Below are 19,420 nucleotides of genomic sequence, written 5' to 3' on the forward strand. Positions count from 1 at the left end.
TCGATGGGTCGACACTTGAGCCCGCGCTACGGTCAGGTGATACTGGTCAGCGGATGCCCTGTTTTGACAGCTGTCAATTGATCACAACATTGATGTGAAATTAGTTTTCTCTTGGGCTCCCAAACTAGCTAAAATGTGAGAGTAAACATTGGTTTTCCTGTGGTGCGGACGGTCGGTCGGCGGTCGGCGGTCGGTGTACGCTCACGTGATTACCAAATTTTCTGGGATGGGTAGATTTACTTAGCAATGACTGTCCTTAGCAATGGGGCTCCGCCCACGCGCGCGCTTCGCGCGCGTGGAGCTCCGCTAATAAAAAGTCAATGTACATGACATATTCATGTAAACAACATAAACACTCAAATCTGAAACCAAACTTTTTACCTATCTCATCCGATCCCATCGTGGAAGTTTTAAACTGCTTTAAATTACAGTGAGCCCTAGGCCTGCTGGCTTAAATCGTGGAGACCGCCAGTGACAACCAGTGACATACTAATAGTCGTATTCCCCGACGGCTCTGGGACGAGAGACTTCATTGCATGATTACGAGGCTAAAGCGGGGAACGTTTTGGCAAAAACACAAACAAACATTGGTTAGCCGCGGCCAGAAGCATATAACCCCGAACGGGGTTATATGCTTCTGTCGTGGCTGAATTGCTGCAAAACGATAGAAATCAGCAAAAAAAAAACTGCAAGATTTAAAAGCTGAAACCTTACGGGTAAGCTAAAGGGGTATATGTTTCAAAAAACAAAACTGTGAGAAGAGCTGGTCGTACTAACAGCAAAATTTAAAAAGCTACAAAGCCAAAAGAAGAAACAAGAAGTAATCAAGAAAATGGTATATTGTGTCAAAATGTCAATACTCGAATCCTTTTTATACAATTTTAATCTTATTCTTATTATTCTTTTTCTCTTGTGTGTCTCGGTAGTGTGGAGTTTAAACTGCTCAGTATTATCGTCTGTACCAAACTCTGTGTTCAACTGTGTGCACGTTTTTGTAACTTATTAATTTAAAAACATCATTACATTTTTCTGTTTTCGGAGCTCGGGAAGATCTGTAAACCATTCAGGACATTTAACTCTTTTTCCAAATTCTGACCTGCAACCTGCAAATTACACATCCCTCTTCTCTCTATCTGTGCTTTATTTTATGGGTATTTAAAGCTACTTAAAGCTACACACAAAGGAAAAAAATTCGAAACGAGGATTTGAGGTCACATTTGAGAATCAAACTCAGGATCTCTTACACGGAAAGCTATGCTATGCACTCACCCATGACATGTCCCATTCCTTGCTCCTTAACAATTAGAATGCGGTTAATAAGTCAGCTGATAAATTCTTCTTAACTGACAAGTCACAGTCAGTCATTACTCCAAAACAAGCATTTACCAGGAGAGGGCAGGATGAAGATGGGTGGACTAAAACAAAGATTATACAAAATTTTGGGAAGCCAACAAGGTGTTTTATGGGAGATGTGAAATTGCTATGGTTCCTTTAGCTCTGCATGGTCAATATTATCTTACACCATGCCCAAAAAATGAGATTCTGAGACCTCTTTTTAACAGACAAAAATATGTATTCATTTAGATTTCGGTACGAAACGAGCAGCGCTGCTGCAGCGCTTCAGAATGACTTCAAGAAGCGCTACAAAAGAGCTGTAAAAGGGCTGGCTGTAGCAGTAGCAAATCTTGGCTGTTTGACGCTGTAGTGGAAGGCTTTTTAACAGCGATAAACAGCGCTGTTGCAGCGTTACAGAAAATTCCCGAATTACGATCTGCGCTGCAAAATGGCTTCGAAAAGACAAAGAAGGTTGTCACTGTTAATGGTCTACCACTCGTTAGTACAAAAAAAAAGAAATGCAGACTTCAATAATACAATAATCATGACACATTGTAAAGGAGTTGACAAGGCCTTTAAAATAGCAGAGTAAAAACCAAGTATCCACCCGTACACGTTACAAGAGCACGTGACATATATCAGTCTCGCTTTGTAAAGTAAATATTCAGCAATCACGGTTACTCATCTAAACGTAAGAACATCCATTAACATGCAGACATTGGAATTTATCTTTGTGTAAAAATAAAGAGAATAACAGCGATTGTTCTACATAAAGTTTACACGGACAGCAGCCAAATGATATTTTGATACGTTGCAACGGGTTAAGCCTGACATCGCTCACCTTGACGTTTCGTCCATGATCCACGATCTGCTACACTTTTTCCATGAAAGAATTCAACCCAATTTTACTTTGGTCGTCGCTAAATTTTACAGTGGACTAAGGAAAGTACATTATCATGTACGTTTGAATCTTGTAAGTGCATGCGAAACCCAGCTGAGATTCTTGCATCTGTGTTGCTTGCTCTGGTTCGATTCGTCGGTACACAGGGAGCCCGAACGCTGTATAGAATAATAAGATGCATTTTCCTTTGTTCCTGTGTCTTTATGAGTCGTTTTGGAAGGGATTTGAATCCGATCAGACGCTGGTTATCAAATGCGTTTGCTTGTCTGATGTGTCGTAAATAAGACGCTCAAGTTTTGTCTCACGTTTCTAATATTGTCATGTTAACTATTAACTCTCGATCTCCTTGGGAGATGATCTCGGGTTTCAAATTTTACATCTCGTGGCCGTTAGTGGAAAGTTAATAGTTAACAATATTAGAAACGTGAGACGAAACTTGAACGTCCTATTTACGACGCCCCAGACAATCAAACGCATTTGATAACCAGCAATGTTAACCGTCTCTGATCGGATTCAAATCCCTTCCAAAACGACTCACAAAGACACAGGAACAAAGGTAAATGGATCTTATTATTTTATTAGCTAATACAGGGTAAATACATCTAATTTTTTGTATTAGCTAATACAGCGTTCGGGCTCCCTGTGGTCGGTACTTAACCGTTAGCGTAGAAGTCACTGTACAGTGCGTTGTTTACAAATACCTTTGAGCTGTTCCATCCAAGAACATCAACAGTACTTCCATCTCGAAACAGAACTACAGCTGTAGATGCAAAAATGCGTCTTTCATTCAATGGTCGCAAGTGTTTGTCCAGAGATGTAATGGGATGTCAAGCAAAAGTGCCGACCAATTAGATTACGGTAGCCTGCGTAGCAGGCGCTTGGAAGTAAAGTCGACTCTCTCTTAACGGACACCTCTATAAGACGGACAATCCCGGAAAAACGGACACCTAGAGTTGGTCCCTGCCTTTTGTTTATTCCCTTTATTTGACCTTTTATAAGACGGACACCTCTCTAAGACGGACACTTAGTGCCGGACCCGAAGGTGTCCGTCTTAAAGAGAGTTGACTGTCAGTCAACCCTCTCCGTTAAGAGAGAGTCGACTGTAGTGGGCGAAAGAGAGAACGGACGCGCAAGGGAGACACGCGAGTGTCTCCTTCTCACGCGCCCGTTTTTGCTTGTGCCCACTACTTCCAAGCGCCTGCTACGCAGGCTAAGATTACGGCGTAGAATGTACATACATACATACATAACCTTTATTAAAGTGTCTAATCGTTCTGGTGCCTTTTGGCACTAATTGGGCACTCCTGTAAAACTAAATTACATCATTAAAAGAAACTAATTAAGTACTATAAAACATATAAAAAAGCCGGAAATTAACACTATTCAAGCTAAGTACTCCCTTACACTTTAAAACTAAGTTCTAAATTTACTCTTTAACACTTTGAAGCTAAGTTCGAAATTTACAATATAAAAACTAAATGCATATATTAGTTCGGACACTAAAATGAATAAGCAAATATGCGTACGTCCAGTTAATCTAAGCACTCCCACATCCTTCAAGAAATGATGTTGCATCCTTCTTACGTATCATTGTCCTAAAAGTTGCCAAAGTTCCAATATTTTTCTCCCCCTTGCTTAATTTTGACCACAATTGTGGTCCGAGAAATCTGAGAGAATGTCTTCCATAAGTAAAAGTTTTAAACCGAGGTACCACAAAATCTGCATGTCTTAAATTAGGTTATATTTCTTACTATTAGTATTCTCCTCGTTGATATAAAAAATATCCACAATTTGGTTCACTGTTTTTTACTTTAAACAGCAAAATGAGTATATCCTGCAACCTCCTATTTTGTAAAGTAGTTAACTTAGCTCTTTTTAGCAAGGTGTCATAACTTTCGGTAGTTGTATGTCTCCAGGGAATTAGCGATAACATTCCGACACTCGCCAGTCACGGAATGAAATTTATTGAAATCTTTATTCCGAAAACATAGAATTTGGAGGTTTATTCAATAAGTGATATTTCCTGCGCACAAGCTTACTCACATTTCTTTAAGGTACAGTGAAAGTTTCCTCGTTATAAAAGTCGTAATCTGTGGCAAGGCTTTTCTGGCGATTCATGTTAGTGGCGCTCAAGGAAGTTGTGCTATCAGATCGACCGCAGCTGAATTGTCAGGAAACGCGTCTTTGGCTAATTTATCTACATCGTCCGTACCATCTCTACCTGCTACTGACATTACATGCCTGAAAGAACAGTTTACCGGTTTCAGGACTCTCTCTCAAGAACAAGTGCGCATGTTGATTAGTAGAGCAGCGGGTAAATCTTGTCAACTCGACCCCGTTCCCACTCCGATTGTTCTTAAGTTGCTGGATGTTTTATTGCCAGTTATCACTTAGCTGATCAACCTCTCTTTTGAAACCGGTCGATTCGCTGAGGCCTGGAAAGAGGCGCTTGTGTTACCATCTCTCAAGAAGCCTGGTTTGGACTTGGCGCTCAAGAATTTCCGTCCAGTCAGTATCCTCTCCTATATTTCTAAATTGTCAGAGAGGGCTGGGGCTGAGCAGTTTATGGAGCATCTGACTGCCAACAATTTACATTTTCAGCTTCAATCGGCGTATAAACAGCAACACAGCACGGAGACGGCCTTACTTGAAGTTAAGAATGATATTTTGATGTCTATTGACGAGCAACATGTCACCTTGCTCATTTTATTAGATTTAAGTGCAGCTTTTGACACGATACATCATGATAAGCTGATTGGTCATCGTGAGTCTGATTTGGGAATAACCGACAATGTGCTTGCCTGGTTTAAATCGTATCTGTCGGACCGGTTCCAGCGTGTCTCTGTAAATGGTAGTCTCTCTGATCAGTTTCCTTTAAAACAAGGTGTTCCTCAAAGATCATGTTTGAGCCCCTTGCTTTTCACTATCTACACGCGCAAACTGTTTCAGATCGTTGAACGCCACCTCCCACAAGTTCACTGCTACGCGGACGATGAACGTAACAGTTGTACGTATCATTCAGCCCCAATCGATCTGCGGATGCTGATTTTTCCATCAAGTCCATGACTGACTGTATCCGTGACATTAGGAGTTGGATGATTTCAGATAATCTTATGTTAAACGATGATAAAACAGAATTTTCAATTATAGGTACTAGGCAGCAGCTGGCCAAGGTTAGCATCAATTGCATAAGGGTTGGGTCGACTGATGTTTGTCCTGTAACAGTAGCTAGAAACCTACAATCGGCGACAAAATGAGTTGAGACACTTCGCCCAAAACTGGGCTTTTTTGCGTTTTATTAACTTCAAAAGGAGGAAATATAGCTTTCCTGCCCCATCCCCTCCGCGCAATGTTGTGCTCTTGTTCTAGCTACCTATAGAAAACAACAAACACTCCAACTTTGAATGGAGGGGACAGGGGAGGGGTGCGGATTCTTTTGTTCTCCAAAGTTACCCTATTTAAGTACAATGTCTCAACAATTTTGTCGTCGATTGTCTGAATCTCAAACGTGGCCGTACGTCCTTTAGAAAGTTAATTGAATTCATTTCTTTATGCTGGAATGTAAGACCCCTGGTGGCTTTTTATTTGTGGTGTTCGACTTCATCATACCTATTTTAGAACAATTAGAATAAGGCGATTTCGTTATTTCCAGTGCCTGACATTTCGTGTCACGCTTAACCGTGCCTTGACATCGTGCGATGTGGCGCGTCGCGCACGATTTCTTATTCTCCCCTTCATCGAAACGCATCGAAGCAATAAACAAAGTGAATAGGATAGGAAACTTAATAGATTTCTAGGCATTAAAGTAGTTATAATGGCTAAAATTGCTCTTTAGGAGGAATTTCCACGAGTAACCACGATGAGTATAAAACAAAATAATCTGATTATCTTTTAAGAACAAAGTTGGTTACTCGTAGTAACTCGTGGCCAGTCTCCTCCTGACCTCATAGTTCTACTGTAAAGTACATTCTTCAAAGACCCTCATGGGTATATGGGCAACGAATCTGCTGCACAAATTTAGCGATGCTATGCAGCTTTGCTGTGCGTTAGAAGTTGGAACATTTTTCCCGAAAATTTCCTGCGCATAGCAATCATGGCTATTTTATCGTCCATCCCACCCTTATCAAATAGCCAAACTTCGAATAAACACTTCGAACTTATTAGGGATATATTCAAATACAATATATTATCTGCCATCGATTCCTACCGGTCACACTTAATTACCAGAGGAAAATCAATCATTCGGTACGTGGGTATGCTGCGTAATTATTTGAAAATACTACCGAGTACAAAGATTGTCAAAACTAATTTTCCCTCGAAAAACACAGGAAAGGGATTATATGGGTATCTTATGTATCTTCTGAAAAACGACCCGGTGAATATGGTAATCTCAACTAGTTACCATCTCCTAACCGGTGCTAATAAGACAACAGCGCGTAGATTTCGATTCAGACAATCGGCGACAAAATGAGTTGAGACACTTCGCCCAAAACTGGGCTTTTTTACGTTTTATTAACTTCAAAAGGAGGAAATATAGCTTTCCTCCCCCATCCCCTCCGTGCAATGTTGTGCCCTTGTTCTAACTACCTATAGAAAACAACAAACACCCCAACTTTGAATGGAGGGGACAGGGGAAAGGTGCGGATTCTTTTCATCTCCGAAGTTACCCTATTTAAGTATAATATCTCAACAATTTTGTCGCCGATTGTAGGCTCGTGGTTTGATGAGCAGCTCACTATGTCAACTCATATTAGCAAGTTATGTGGTGATGCCTTTTACCATTTGCATAATATCAAACGCATTCGCAAGTATATGTCTCGAGAATCAACGGAAATGCTTGTCCATGCATTTATTACATCTCGTGTTGATTATTGTAACAGTCTTTTGTATGGGCTGCCCAACTACGAGCTTAACAAATTGCAGAGAGTTTCGAATGCCTCAGCAAGATTGTATTGCCCCCAGGTTTTGCCACATCTCACCACTTCTTCGTGGTCTGCGTTGGCTTCCTGTTAAAGCCCGGATACAATTTAAGATACTGCTTATTACGTTCAAAGCAGTTCACGGCCTTGCTCCTAAATATCTGTGCGATTTACTAACATTTAAATCGTCCTTGTATAACCTTAGATCTTCAGGTAGTATTTACTTTCTATGCCAGCTGTTCGATCGAAGACGTTAGGTGATAGAGCTTTTATCATGGTAGCAGTGCCAACGCTCTGGAACTCTCTTCCAAAAGAACTTCGTGCGATTACTAATGTGAACAGTTTTAAGGCGCATATTAAGACTTGTCCTTTTAGAACTTTATATTGGTGAGCAATTTTATATTCAGTTCTAACTTGCATGCACAAATAGTATTTTTATTGTTATTTTTTTAAATGCATTACAGTCGACTCTCTCTTAACGGACACCTCTGTAAAACGGACACCTAGAGTTGGTCCCTGCCTTTGTTTATTCCCTTTATTTGACTCTTTATAAGACGGACACCTCTCTAAGATGGACACTTAGTGCCGGTTCCGAAGGTGTCTGTCTTAGAGAGAAGTGACTGTATCTTCTATTTGTTTCTTGTAAAGTAATGCAGTTGTAATGCGCAGCTGATCATTCTCATGTTAAGCTGCGCACAATAAGTTTGTTAATTATTATTATTATTATTACTATTAATGCAGCCCAGAAGAATAATGCATCATCAGACAAGGACGCTCCTTCAGTTCAGCTACGTAAGTTGTGTTCTTTATAACTTGAAATTTAAAGGCACTGCCATTTCAAAGATTTCAAAGATTCATCACATTCAAATCACATTCACATCTTCATGTGAAGAAAGGCGTCTGAATCTATTCAAAACCAGGGGCACCCAACGAGAATATAGTTCAAAACCACTAAAACATAGCATTGTTGAACGTATTTTAGTATTTAAACAGTAGATATAGGTATATTTTTATCCCCTAAAAGTTTCTCACCTGCTCGGATTTTCTAGCTGAAAGTCTAATGATCCGAAAATTATAGGGATCAAAACTGACCTTTTCGAAAATTTCAGCCAGAAAAAAGGCTCCCGAAAATTCTAGGTGACGTTGTTAGGGTAAAAATCCGTTAAAAATGGGCAATTATACCATTTTTTAGATGTTCGAAAATCCTAGAGGCAGGTAAGCAAGAAATTTGACAATAAATGTTCCGAAAATTCTAGATCTCAAATCGTCTTCCGAACACATATTTCCCAAAAATTGAAGTTGGGTGCCCCTGCCTTGAAAATGGCTACTCGAATTTGGATCGGCTTAGTCGTTCATCACACTCTGCTGAAATTAATATGGGTCAGCCAAAATTGGTATTCGCGCGATTCGGCTCATGTAAATTACGGCGTCTAAACCGAGCCTCAAAAGACCATCTTGCATATCATTCTGTCAGATGTTTATATACTGTAAGTCAATTTGTATCCGTGTTCTATTTATGATGAGGGTAACTTTTTTGTTTTTGTTTTTGTTTTGTTTGTAAATAACATTTCTGGTGAAAGCTCCATCATTGTGCAATTTTTAAAGTTAAAATCATTTTAGCTTTACTATTGAATCACATATAAGCACATAATTGGAACCTTTGCCATCTTTATATTTTTTGTGCTTGCTTGCTTTATTGATGGTAATAAAGCTTATTAGAAAAGTGGTTGCTTTAATGAACTGCTGTATCACTAATTTCTACCTCCAGATTACCATCATCCTTTTACATATTCTCAACCTCGAGAAACAGGGACATACGTACGGTTTTGTGTGAGTATCATAAGTAACTTTTGAACATTTTTTGTCATGCAACCCCATGAATGTAAAGGTGGGCTTTTTGTGCCAGCCACCCAACCTAGGAGACGGGCGCTTCACGACATTCTTTGGAGAGCAAAAATAAACCAGTTTCTGCCTTTCTGGACTGGTAGACATTACATGTTTATAGAATATTTTATATTTAGTAAAATCCAACTAGTGGTCTGTTATCAATGCTGCGTTCTGATTGGTTGAGTTACTACTAGGCTATATGTTATAGCTCACTAGTAACGAAAAGCGCGGGCTTTTTGGCGGCAAAAAAGGATTAAAGTCTAGCTTTAACTAGCTCTTTTTTTTTATTCTCGATATTTTTGACCAAGTAGTTGGATTTTACTAAAACAATTATTCCTCTCGCCCTCATGGCCTCTGAGTCAATAGCCCTTTCGGGCTCAAAGAATAATTGTTAACTATCTCACGTGGCATCGCATGTTACTTTCAAAGGCGTAGTTTACACAGAAAAACAATCGCTTTGAGACTGGCAAATAGTGGCACATATCGTAAAAAAGCAGACGTATATTAAAATAAATCTCAACAAGCACGACAACTTAAGTCCGTTGAATACAGCTAGTTCCAGTCAAGAGACTGTTTTATTCACTACAAAATCAACCATACTTTATCCGCTGCAAGGAAACTTTATCAAGCTAGGCCAAAAACAAAAACAGAACACACAATCTAATTACAATTGAAAAAAGAAGAGTTGACATATTTTAACAAGGTTTTCAGGCGTACTGTCTTAGAATGACGTCATCTGACCTTTCCTTCCTCCTTCCCGTGCCCTCTCTTTTCCCTTTTCCCTCCGCGCCATGGTCTCTCGCCGTGGCAGTTGATAATAATGATAACAACAATAATAATAACAATATTTGAGCAGGCAGCCCACTTCACCAAAAGGTGCTCTTCAGTGGGGCCCTGCATATACTAATATATAGATTTAGCCAGGGCTAAAAGCGAAGCTCCCATTAATAATATTATTTAAATCAAAGAATAAACTTGTAATCCACAAGTCAGTTAACTTAAGGGCAATTCATGTGACTTTTGACATGGATAATAGAAAGACTGGATAGGAAACTTATGTCACGTGGGCTGATTTCTTATCGCCGATTGGTTTTTTCGTGCTACAAGATGGCGTTGGATGGTTCCATCATAGTGGAAGTTTGTGACGAAACGATGGCGAAAATGTGGCGCAAACCAGTCGAAATGTAGGGTTTGTTTGCCTGCATGTTGTTCTTTTTCGGAGTTTTTAGTGCTACTTTACTGCGCTTTTCACAAATATGCGAACTCTAAAGTTCAAAAGGCGCCTCCACAATTGCGTTTTCCGCTGCCGTCAATCATAATTACGATCACAAGCAACGAACCTTGAAACACAGAAACACACAAAACGGATCGAAATCCACCAATCACAAATCACAAACCATGACCTTTTGAACCCGTTAAACTAAAGTTTTGTTCCCTAAGAGGTCCATTAAGATGATTGACGGCAGCAAAAAACGCAATCGTCAGTTGGCTTTTGAACTTCAGAATTCGCATGTTCGTGAAAAGCGCAGTAATTTTTGGTGTGTGTTTGTCCCTTCGTTTGTCGTCTTACGGCGATGGCAGCCCTTCAAAGCCACACTTGATCCTCCGAGGTAAGCACTTCTTGTTGTTGTATTGTGTTATTTGTCCTTGTTTTTGAGAAAATTGCGTCCCAAAAATTGACCTTACTAGAGCCATATTTAGTACACTTGGCGACTGTTTTGGGACGCCTTTGTTATGAAGTTTTCTTCTTGTTTCTATTCTTAACTACGATTGACAGATGTTTTAAGGATGGAATTGTGGCATAGGGATAGTTACAGACTGAATGCTGTTATTTTTCAGCCATAAATTTCATTTGAAAATGGCTGAAACTAACTACGTCCGCAGCTGGCGCCGAGCAAGTGTACGCACACGGTGTGTAAAGTTCCAATTGACCGACAAGTTTGTTATGAGAACTGTTTCGCTCAAGTAATATCCTAGATTAACCCTGCTATATTGTTCGTAAAGCAGTATGTTAATTTCGCTCATCTTTTAATGTTGAAATAAAACTACTATATTAACTTCAATTAATTAAAAACTACAAATCATAAAAGAGTAAAAACTAGATTAAAAATAGAAACAGTACAAGAACAATTAAACACTATTTAAAACTTATTAAAAACTGTTAAAATGCATGTTTGAGCTTATATTTAAAATAATAAAATATAGAAATGTCACGTATATCCTGACTTAAAGAGTTCCAGTCTACGACGCTCTGATACATAAAACGTTGTTTGCCCCAGTTTAATTGTTCTTACACGAGTTAGGTGAATATCGTCTTTGGAACGCGTGATGTTGTAATTGTGAATTGTGTTATTTCTAACAAAATGAAAATTAAAATAACAAAATAAAAATTGTTGTCCCTTTCGTAAACGGTCTCTGCCCCTTTCTAAATGTAACCACACGCGATGACGTTCTTAGGGGTTCGTAGGGCAGGAACGCGTGACGAACCCCTAAGAACGTCTGCATGGGAGGCTATTCTCAATGAGCTCGTATTGTTTTGTTTGCACTATTGAAGAAGCCGTTTGGTACAGGTTGGTCGTCAGTATAAAGGGTTAAATCAGTAGTTGCTTTCAACCTTGATTCGTATTCTTTTGTTTTCAGGTCGTAAGGGGTATGGATTCCATGGTAAAAAATGAAGTTATAACCAACATTTCAATAAGACATCAATGTTTAACTGTGATGGATTTTTACGCCAACAAGAGTATTGAAGTAAGCTGGATATCTTTAAAGCGAGCCTTTCCAAATAGCCAAAATATCTTTCGTCTTGTAGTTAGAGTTTAAGGCTATATTTTATATTTAATTCATTGGAAAGATAGTTCTTACTTTGCCTCCTCTGCTCTTGATTATTGTGCCAGGAATTCCGTTTAGAAGACTACATTAATTCAAATCTGGCTATTGGAAAAGAAGTTAGTGATTTAATTCAACCTTCTTCCCACTCCTCGTCCTCGTCCTCGTCTTCCTCGTCTTTCTCTTCGCCGGCGTCGTTGTCATCAACACCATTACCATCATTTCCAGTAGCTCTAGAATCATTAGAGATGTTACCCCGTTCTTCGTCTATGCAGTGCAGTAGCTTCAGTACCAACATCTTTTCAGGTGGGATAAAACTGTTTTCTTAACAATACTAAATTTAGGCAACAGAGTATTTCCGAAATCAACTTTAAGAGCTTGCCATGCTAAAATAATTGTTTGTTTTCGTTTCTGGATACTAGAAGGGTTTTAATGGCTGTAAGTGATAAAATATTAGACGCGAATCCTGTAATGTAACAACTATTAATGTCTTCTAAAGTTTGTCCATTGACCAACTGCATTTAGTAACCGCATGAATTCAGTTACCCCTTGCCTGAGAACTGTATAGCAGGACTCGATGCCGTGTGGGTAAAAGTATGAGGAACTTATAAGCAACCCCTATTAAGTGACAATTTGATCATACAACGTACTTCTTGTTTTTGGACTCATCAAGTGAGTTGAGAAGTTAATTAGCAGCCTTAGGGAGATTGAAAAGTTGACATTTTAAGCGCTGGACCTTTGTCAGGACGAGTTTGTCTTAAAATTTGGAAAGAAAGCTTACTATCAAAGAAAAGTAGGGGTCACCGACCAGTGAATGTATCTGCGGCTGTTCGCCTCCGACAAGCCGGCGTACACCTTTACTGAAGTCAAAATCACATTTATCGCATATCTGCGCCCGTTGATCCACGTTGAAACTCTTAATGTGATGGCTAAGTCAGTCTCAAACTAGCCTGTTCCTGGTGTTCAGAGCAGTTAGGACGCGCAAAAAAGTGAGCTTTTTTCCCTCCGCCCTCTATTTCGCGCCACTCCCCACCTTTCCTTACCCCAAAGTTTTTCAGCGCTTAATATGGTCGGTTGCCTCATGGGTGCTTGGGTGCTTGGGTGCTTGAGATTTCCTCTTTGTGTCTTGATGAACTGTTACGTACTCTTTAGCCTCCTATGCTTTCCTGAAAAATATCCCGTATTTCACCTTGTTGTTTTTATTTGCTGTATCTTTTGATGTAGTTTATTTATGATGTCCTTTTGTACCTTTGTAGGCTCTGTTGATTCGTCCAAGTTACTCAGGAGGGTGTCGAAAAAAACCCGGCGAACAGCTGCTGTGAAGCGATCAGTGTCAAATTTGTCGTCAAATAAGACGATTACTGGTAAGCAAAATATTAATTTTTTAACATCACGACAAAAATATTTAAAACGTGGCTGAAAAAAGCTTTTTGTTATTTTGTGCTGTTGACTTAACCTCGTGCAGGAAGCTGCTAAAATTGGGCCCAATCTCAGGTTATTATTCACTACATAAGTTGCATGATGACCCATTTAATTTTTAAGGCAAAAATTAACCCCTTATCAAGTTTTTCCTTCACAGGAAAAACAAAGACTGTTTAAAAACTTGCGCGTTAAATGAACTTCGAGGGATAACACCATCCTCGATCTCCATATGTCTTCAGTCCTCCAATAATGCCAAGTACTCCTGAGGATGCTTAAATGAGAATTCTTCACAAAATGGATTGAAGAGTTGCCACCTCTACTACTTTCTCTTGTTTAAACTCGGAAAGTTGTCTTTTAAAGGTCACGCATTTGTACTCGGCAAGGACACCAAGCATTTTTGTTTCTAGACGTTAACGTTGAGCTGGCCTTTTCTCATTTCAGCAAGGTCCACAACAGATGCTCCCTTTGTACTACCAAAAACTGCTTTACAAATAAGTTTCACCCCAAACGTGACAATTCCTCAAGCAACGTCGCCAAACACGTTGTTTACTTTCACACCAAACATTAGCTTTACTTCAGAATCAAATCCTGCTTTTGTGTTTACTGCAGCCCAGACCCATGCCACTGAGAGACAGAAACCAACAGCTCTGTCTATTTCAGAAGCCAAACAGCTTAGAGATGCGCTTCTCGGTAGCATTGTTAAATGTACGCAGATTCAGAACTCTCTCTACCGACTTCTGTTACTCAAGTTACAGGCGCATATTACAGGGCAATTTGATACTGGTGTGGAATATAGTGACACGTCAGCGAGTTTAGCGAAGACTTCCGGAATGGAAAAAGCAAAAGAGTGTGTATTAAAAGGTGCTCAACAGGCAAATGTTGATTTCAAGCTCACTAAAAGCACAAGAGCGTGTTTGGATAATATCACGAGTGAATGCGACACGTTGGGTGCAACAGGGGGGATGGATGATGCTTCAAAGATTTGTGACGTGAGGGGTATAGGCGATGGAAAGAACGACATTGCTGATACCTTGCGTGTGGATAAGACAGGAATGAATCCTTCTAAAGCTTCCAACACAGATGACATATTGTTTGAGAATCCTCATGGTTTAACACAGACTGCTGTTGTTGAGAACGCATTCGATGATGTTTGTAGTGATGCAGCTAGTGCGTCGAGTGTTTATAACAAGGAAGTAGCTGCTATTGATGCGTCAAAGGCTGCCAACACAGAGAACGCAGAAAAGAGTGTAAACGGTGCTCCCCTGACTCTGCTATGTGAACTGCAAGATCCTTTGAATGCCTTGATTCGCTGTGCCGACATTCAAAGAGAGCTTTTCCAAAGTGTGATGACTGTGAGCGAGTTGAACACCAAAGAAGCAAGTGATTTATCTGGTAAAGAATCATACCCACATGAAAATAAAGGTGGGAAACCGTATTCAGTTGAATAAGGATGTCCATGTTTTATACATTGTTGATAACCCGGCCTCCTTTCTAAAAAAGCCAAATTAGGAATAATAACGGAATCAGAGGAGAAATACTTTAATCAGTTGAAACAACTAATTATAAGTGACAACTATGAAGACAGCTATTTTCTAGTAGTGCATTCAGAGCACAAATTGGATCTTTCAAGTATGAGAATTTCGAATTAGCAAAATGAACTGATGATGCTCTGTATGAAAAAACCGATTCACCCTCTTGCCAAGCTAGTCCAGAAAGCAACGTTTTGTTGCTTTCACTGACAAGTTTTGATGACTTTGACTGTGTTGGGTTATGTACTAACCAGTTAACTGATCCAGATTATTTTGTCGCTCTGTTACCGTCAGATTTATACGCCAATAGAAAAGTTGATATGCGGGAAGTCCAATCTAAGCTCGAAGCCATCACCTTTAAAACCAAAATGGAATGCAGCTATGCCCGAGATCCTTTCAACAGTAAGCACCTAAAGCCATCAACTAGCGAGGACCTTTTGAGGCATATACCTCCACATAGACATGCGTCATTTCAAGTAGCAAATTCTTGTAGTCTACGAGAGTTTCCACATGGACGAGGAATTCTGAAAACTGCGACGGGCGAATTCATTTATTCTGGAGACTGGTTCAAAGGTAGAAAAGAATGTATTAAATTTTTACATTTCAGCTATCTCCCCCTAATCCTCATAAATGATCTTTTGTTTTAATAATTAGCCTTTCGGTACTTTGAAATGTTCCATTTTCAGTAAAAATTTCCATTCACGAAATTGGATGCAACTTGAAACGCAGTTGCGTTTTTGATAAGTTCCGTTTAGATTTACTAAGGAACCGACTTGAAGACTATTAAATGGTTCGGTTGAATGGTTCAAGACATCGCTACGATATTATAATTGCTCCTCTAAAGTTGATGGCCGGTGAACAGAAATTGTACATATACATGAATAAATAATAAAACGAAACTTAAAGTGGTTAAATTACTCCATTGTGCCAATTGTTTGATAAATTGGAAAGTGAATTTGTTTTGTTCAAATTTGATAACTACCTACGAAGACGTGGAAAATGTTTTGTGGCTTCTCTACTGAGTTATCCAGATTGGTAATAAGAGAGATTGCATTGTAGTGTGATGATTTCCTTTCATTTTGAACAGTCAGTAGAGTATACCTGGAAGTTCCCCACCTACCTCTTCCCTAACAAAACATTTTGTTCCTCTTTGTATTCAGGCAAGAGACATGGCAAGGGTGAAGGGCTCATTTTCCCTACTTCCGGATCTAACCATTCGGCGGCTGAACAAGGATTTTACATTGGTGGATGGAAACACAACATGAGGTGTAGTTTATTCAGACACCTCACCTGCTAATGATGATAATAATATTATTATTTACTATTCCGCTTGTCTTGGAGTACTAGTAAAGCAGCTTTTGTCAGGGACAGTTTTTGAGTGATACAACTTTAAAAGCCTTTTTCCACGTTAATGGAAACCCTTTTTCTTACGTGTTTCGTTAGTTTACTTTTAAAACTCATCTGGTAGCTTTTTTAATATTTCTTGTAAACCCTGTCCCATTTTAACCCTCCTAGAAATGACTGAAAGTCGATAATTGTTGAGAGGTGATTAATGCGTGTTTAGGGGGGGCCTTCTTTAATGTTTACGCTCCTAACGCAAGAAACTCTTCCAAGTCTCAATCTACAAACTCATCATGTGAATAGCACTGAGATTTTCAAGGTGATAAAAGGACTTTTGTTTGTCAGCCATGATTTGAGTCTGAGGGTATAATATAAAAACAGTCATAGATTTTGCATAATTTTTGGGCTTACTTCGAAAATTAGGCACGGCCATGGGCAAATGATTTTCTGCTCCGATGCTGTGTATGAAGGACAGTGGCAATTTGACAAAATGACTGGATATGGTACCTTAAAGCTCCCGGATGGAACCATTCAGGAAGGGACTTGGAAGGAAGGTTCCTTACAGGGCTGCGCTCTTTTCACCTGGCCACATGGTGTCACTGAGTACCGGGAGTATGATGCAATCCGAGGTAAAGCTTTTCTCTAAATACACCTACTTGTTCTAATTACCATAAAGTTGTACAAAAAGCAAAAAACCCAAAATCAAAACAGAAAATGCTCAAGGAATAAATTGGCCATGCAAGTTATATTTTAATTTTCTGTTAATCCTGAATTTTTTTTTATCCTGAAAGCAGTTTAACATTACTTGAGTTGAGAGAGTGTAGCTGGCCACATTAAAGTGTTTCCAGGGTGCTAGCGTTCCTATATATATAATTCATTCTTTCCTACAGGAATTTGTAGCTTTGCTTTATCGCGATTGTCTACGCATTTTAGCAATGAGCCTTCATGTGAGCTAAGGCAATAGTTCTATTACGTTTTTTCTTTAAATATGTAGGCTTCGGCAAAACATCTCGTTAAGACAATGGGTAATAGAGTAACGTGCAATGTTGAAGAATTGTAATCAATTCTAAAAGATTACTATAAGTAAATCCCCAAACGTGCAGTACAAAGTAACTCATGAACCTACCCCTGAAGTCTACGTTCCTTTGTGACAGTCTGTAGTGATTGTGATCTATATAATTCTTTTTATTAACAGGTCAGTTGAGTTCCTGCAAACTTGATCAAGAGTTTGCAGAGGAGCTGACGCAAATGAGTTGTATCCGCTCCCAGCTGCTAAACTTACGCGACTGTGCTGTCACGCTTAAAGATGAAAAGATTTCTCTCACAGAACAAGTGAATAACCTGAAAATGGAACACGCTGAGTTGGTTGGCAAGCTACAAGACTTTGGTTTAGAAATTTATCGAAAGTATGAGCAACAGTGGAAGCGGGATAGTCAGAAACAACGAGACGAATTCGAAAAAATGTTGAAAGATGCAGAATCCAAAGCTACTGCAGAGAATGATACGCTGAAAAAGGAGCTGGAAGAAAGCAAGGCTGCACTGCTATGCCAGATTTGCTTTGTGAGAAAACGTGACTGCATTATTTTACCTTGTTCCCATCTCTTGTACTGCAGACAATGTGTGCATGAGCATAAAAGTAGTGGTAATTCCCGCTGCCCTACGTGCCGTGGGCCTATTAACAGTGAAATTCTGTGTAATGTCAATCATTCTCCATGAGAATTATTGAGTTAAAAGTGGAGACGTAAAAGTGCGTCCAATCTGAAAAACATTTTAATGTTGATGCTGTTGTCAATGGCTATACAGTTGAATCACTAGAATCTAGAATCGGGTCATGTGTCGGTCGTTTGAGACCAAGAAAACTAGGACTCGATTTCGAGCTTACTATATTAACAGGTAATCCCATCAACGTACGGCAGATCAGTCTTACACTTGTTATTCCGTTGTCTTGTCCTCTTTTTAGTATGAAAATCAGGAAATTTTTAATAACTGTTTTAATGATTTGAATTTAACCATAGTTCGCACCTCAAATTTGGTAAGAAAGAGGATTGAGAGACTGATGAATTCCTTCACGCACAAGATTGTAAAAATATGTATCAATTTCACTAGAGTAGATATCAGGGAGCGACAAAATCACAGTCTAGCCTAGAGTAGGCTAGAGTCATCGGGCCAGCCTGTTCTAATAACGGGCAAGCATCATTTGGTTGGTTTGGGAGTTGCTCCGAAGGGCTAGTAATTTTATAAAAGAATTTCGTGATGGGCGCCGGATGGGAAATTTGTTCTAGTTTTAGTTTTAGTATTGAAATTATTTCCCCTGTTTATCCAAAAAATGCAGTACGCACGGAAGGATAGAAATTTAAGACGTAGGTATCGTGAAGGTATATACATTTATGCTTCCTATATTACGCAATAAACGGAGCTGTATATCTGTTTTTGTTTTGTTTGTTTTGTTTTGTTTTTCATTGAAATTGTTGGGAACGGTTTATCATTTGTATCTACGGCAGTTGCTACGAGAGCGATATCCACGAACGTATCCACTCTAGAACTATTTGAAAAATCGTTCGCTTTTGGACGGAAGCCGTAGATACATTGACGCAGCCTTGCAACATTGTTGAGAAATTGTTTCGAATGGATACAACATTTTGTTCCAGCTTTGCAACGCTGTGCTGCACTAAACATCGTCGTTGCGAATCGTCTCGTGTAACATCACCTTTAGGCTTTCCATGGATAATAGAAAGGTCTTTCTATTATCCATGGGCTTTCAAACTTAACCCATTCGCTCCTGGAGATTTTGCCGAAAAACGCGTTTTGAAGCTAGTCGAGTGGTCACTGTCGTGCCTAAAAGAGCTAAAACTTACCACAAACCGGTTTACAGGTTGTACACTTCGCGGCCTTCTGATCCAGATGCAAAATATCAGCTGGCGAAGTTCGGGCATGCGCAGAAAGCAAAATTTCGAGTGACACAGCAGTCTTGACTTTTACTTTTCTTTCTCTCCTCCCCTCTTTTTTCGCTTTTCTTGCCTCATTTTTTTTCTCTTGCTGGGCATTTAGTAGGCTTCATTTTGGTGGGAATAGGTTTTAGGAAAGCTTTTAAGATCTTTGGATTGGGTGAAAGGAAAGGTAGGTGAGCAATGGAACCAAATTTTCATGGAGATTCTCAGGTCAGTGTTACATGGTTTTTTGGCCTCTTTCTCCGGTGTCCTTGACTGAATTGTGCTCATTCTGGTATGGTTTGAAAGATCTGTTCACTCTGCACAAGTTAA

The 19,420-nt window shown here is 39.4% G+C and overlaps 1 protein-coding gene across 2 annotated transcripts in view; it reads left to right on the forward strand.

Moving 5' to 3' along the window:
* LOC140923262 (uncharacterized) overlaps positions 1-18,571 on the forward strand; it is a 27,179-nt gene extending 8,608 nt beyond the window's left edge. For both annotated transcript variants that reach the window (XM_073373356.1, XM_073373348.1), the window contains 8 exons: positions 11,683-11,790; positions 11,937-12,174; positions 13,125-13,232; positions 13,732-14,712; positions 15,114-15,392; positions 15,980-16,085; positions 16,584-16,789; positions 17,356-18,571. In XM_073373356.1, the coding sequence (XP_073229457.1) occupies positions 11,683-11,790; positions 11,937-12,174; positions 13,125-13,232; positions 13,732-14,712; positions 15,114-15,392; positions 15,980-16,085; positions 16,584-16,789; positions 17,356-17,876 (2,547 nt within the window). In that variant the 3' untranslated portion in view covers positions 17,877-18,571. The remainder of the gene's footprint in view (positions 1-11,682; positions 11,791-11,936; positions 12,175-13,124; positions 13,233-13,731; positions 14,713-15,113; positions 15,393-15,979; positions 16,086-16,583; positions 16,790-17,355) is intronic.
* The last annotated feature ends 849 nt before the right edge of the window (positions 18,572-19,420 follow it).

This window comes from Porites lutea, chromosome 1, assembly GCF_958299795.1.
Source record: "Porites lutea chromosome 1, jaPorLute2.1, whole genome shotgun sequence".
Taxonomy (NCBI): Eukaryota; Metazoa; Cnidaria; class Anthozoa; order Scleractinia; family Poritidae; genus Porites; species Porites lutea.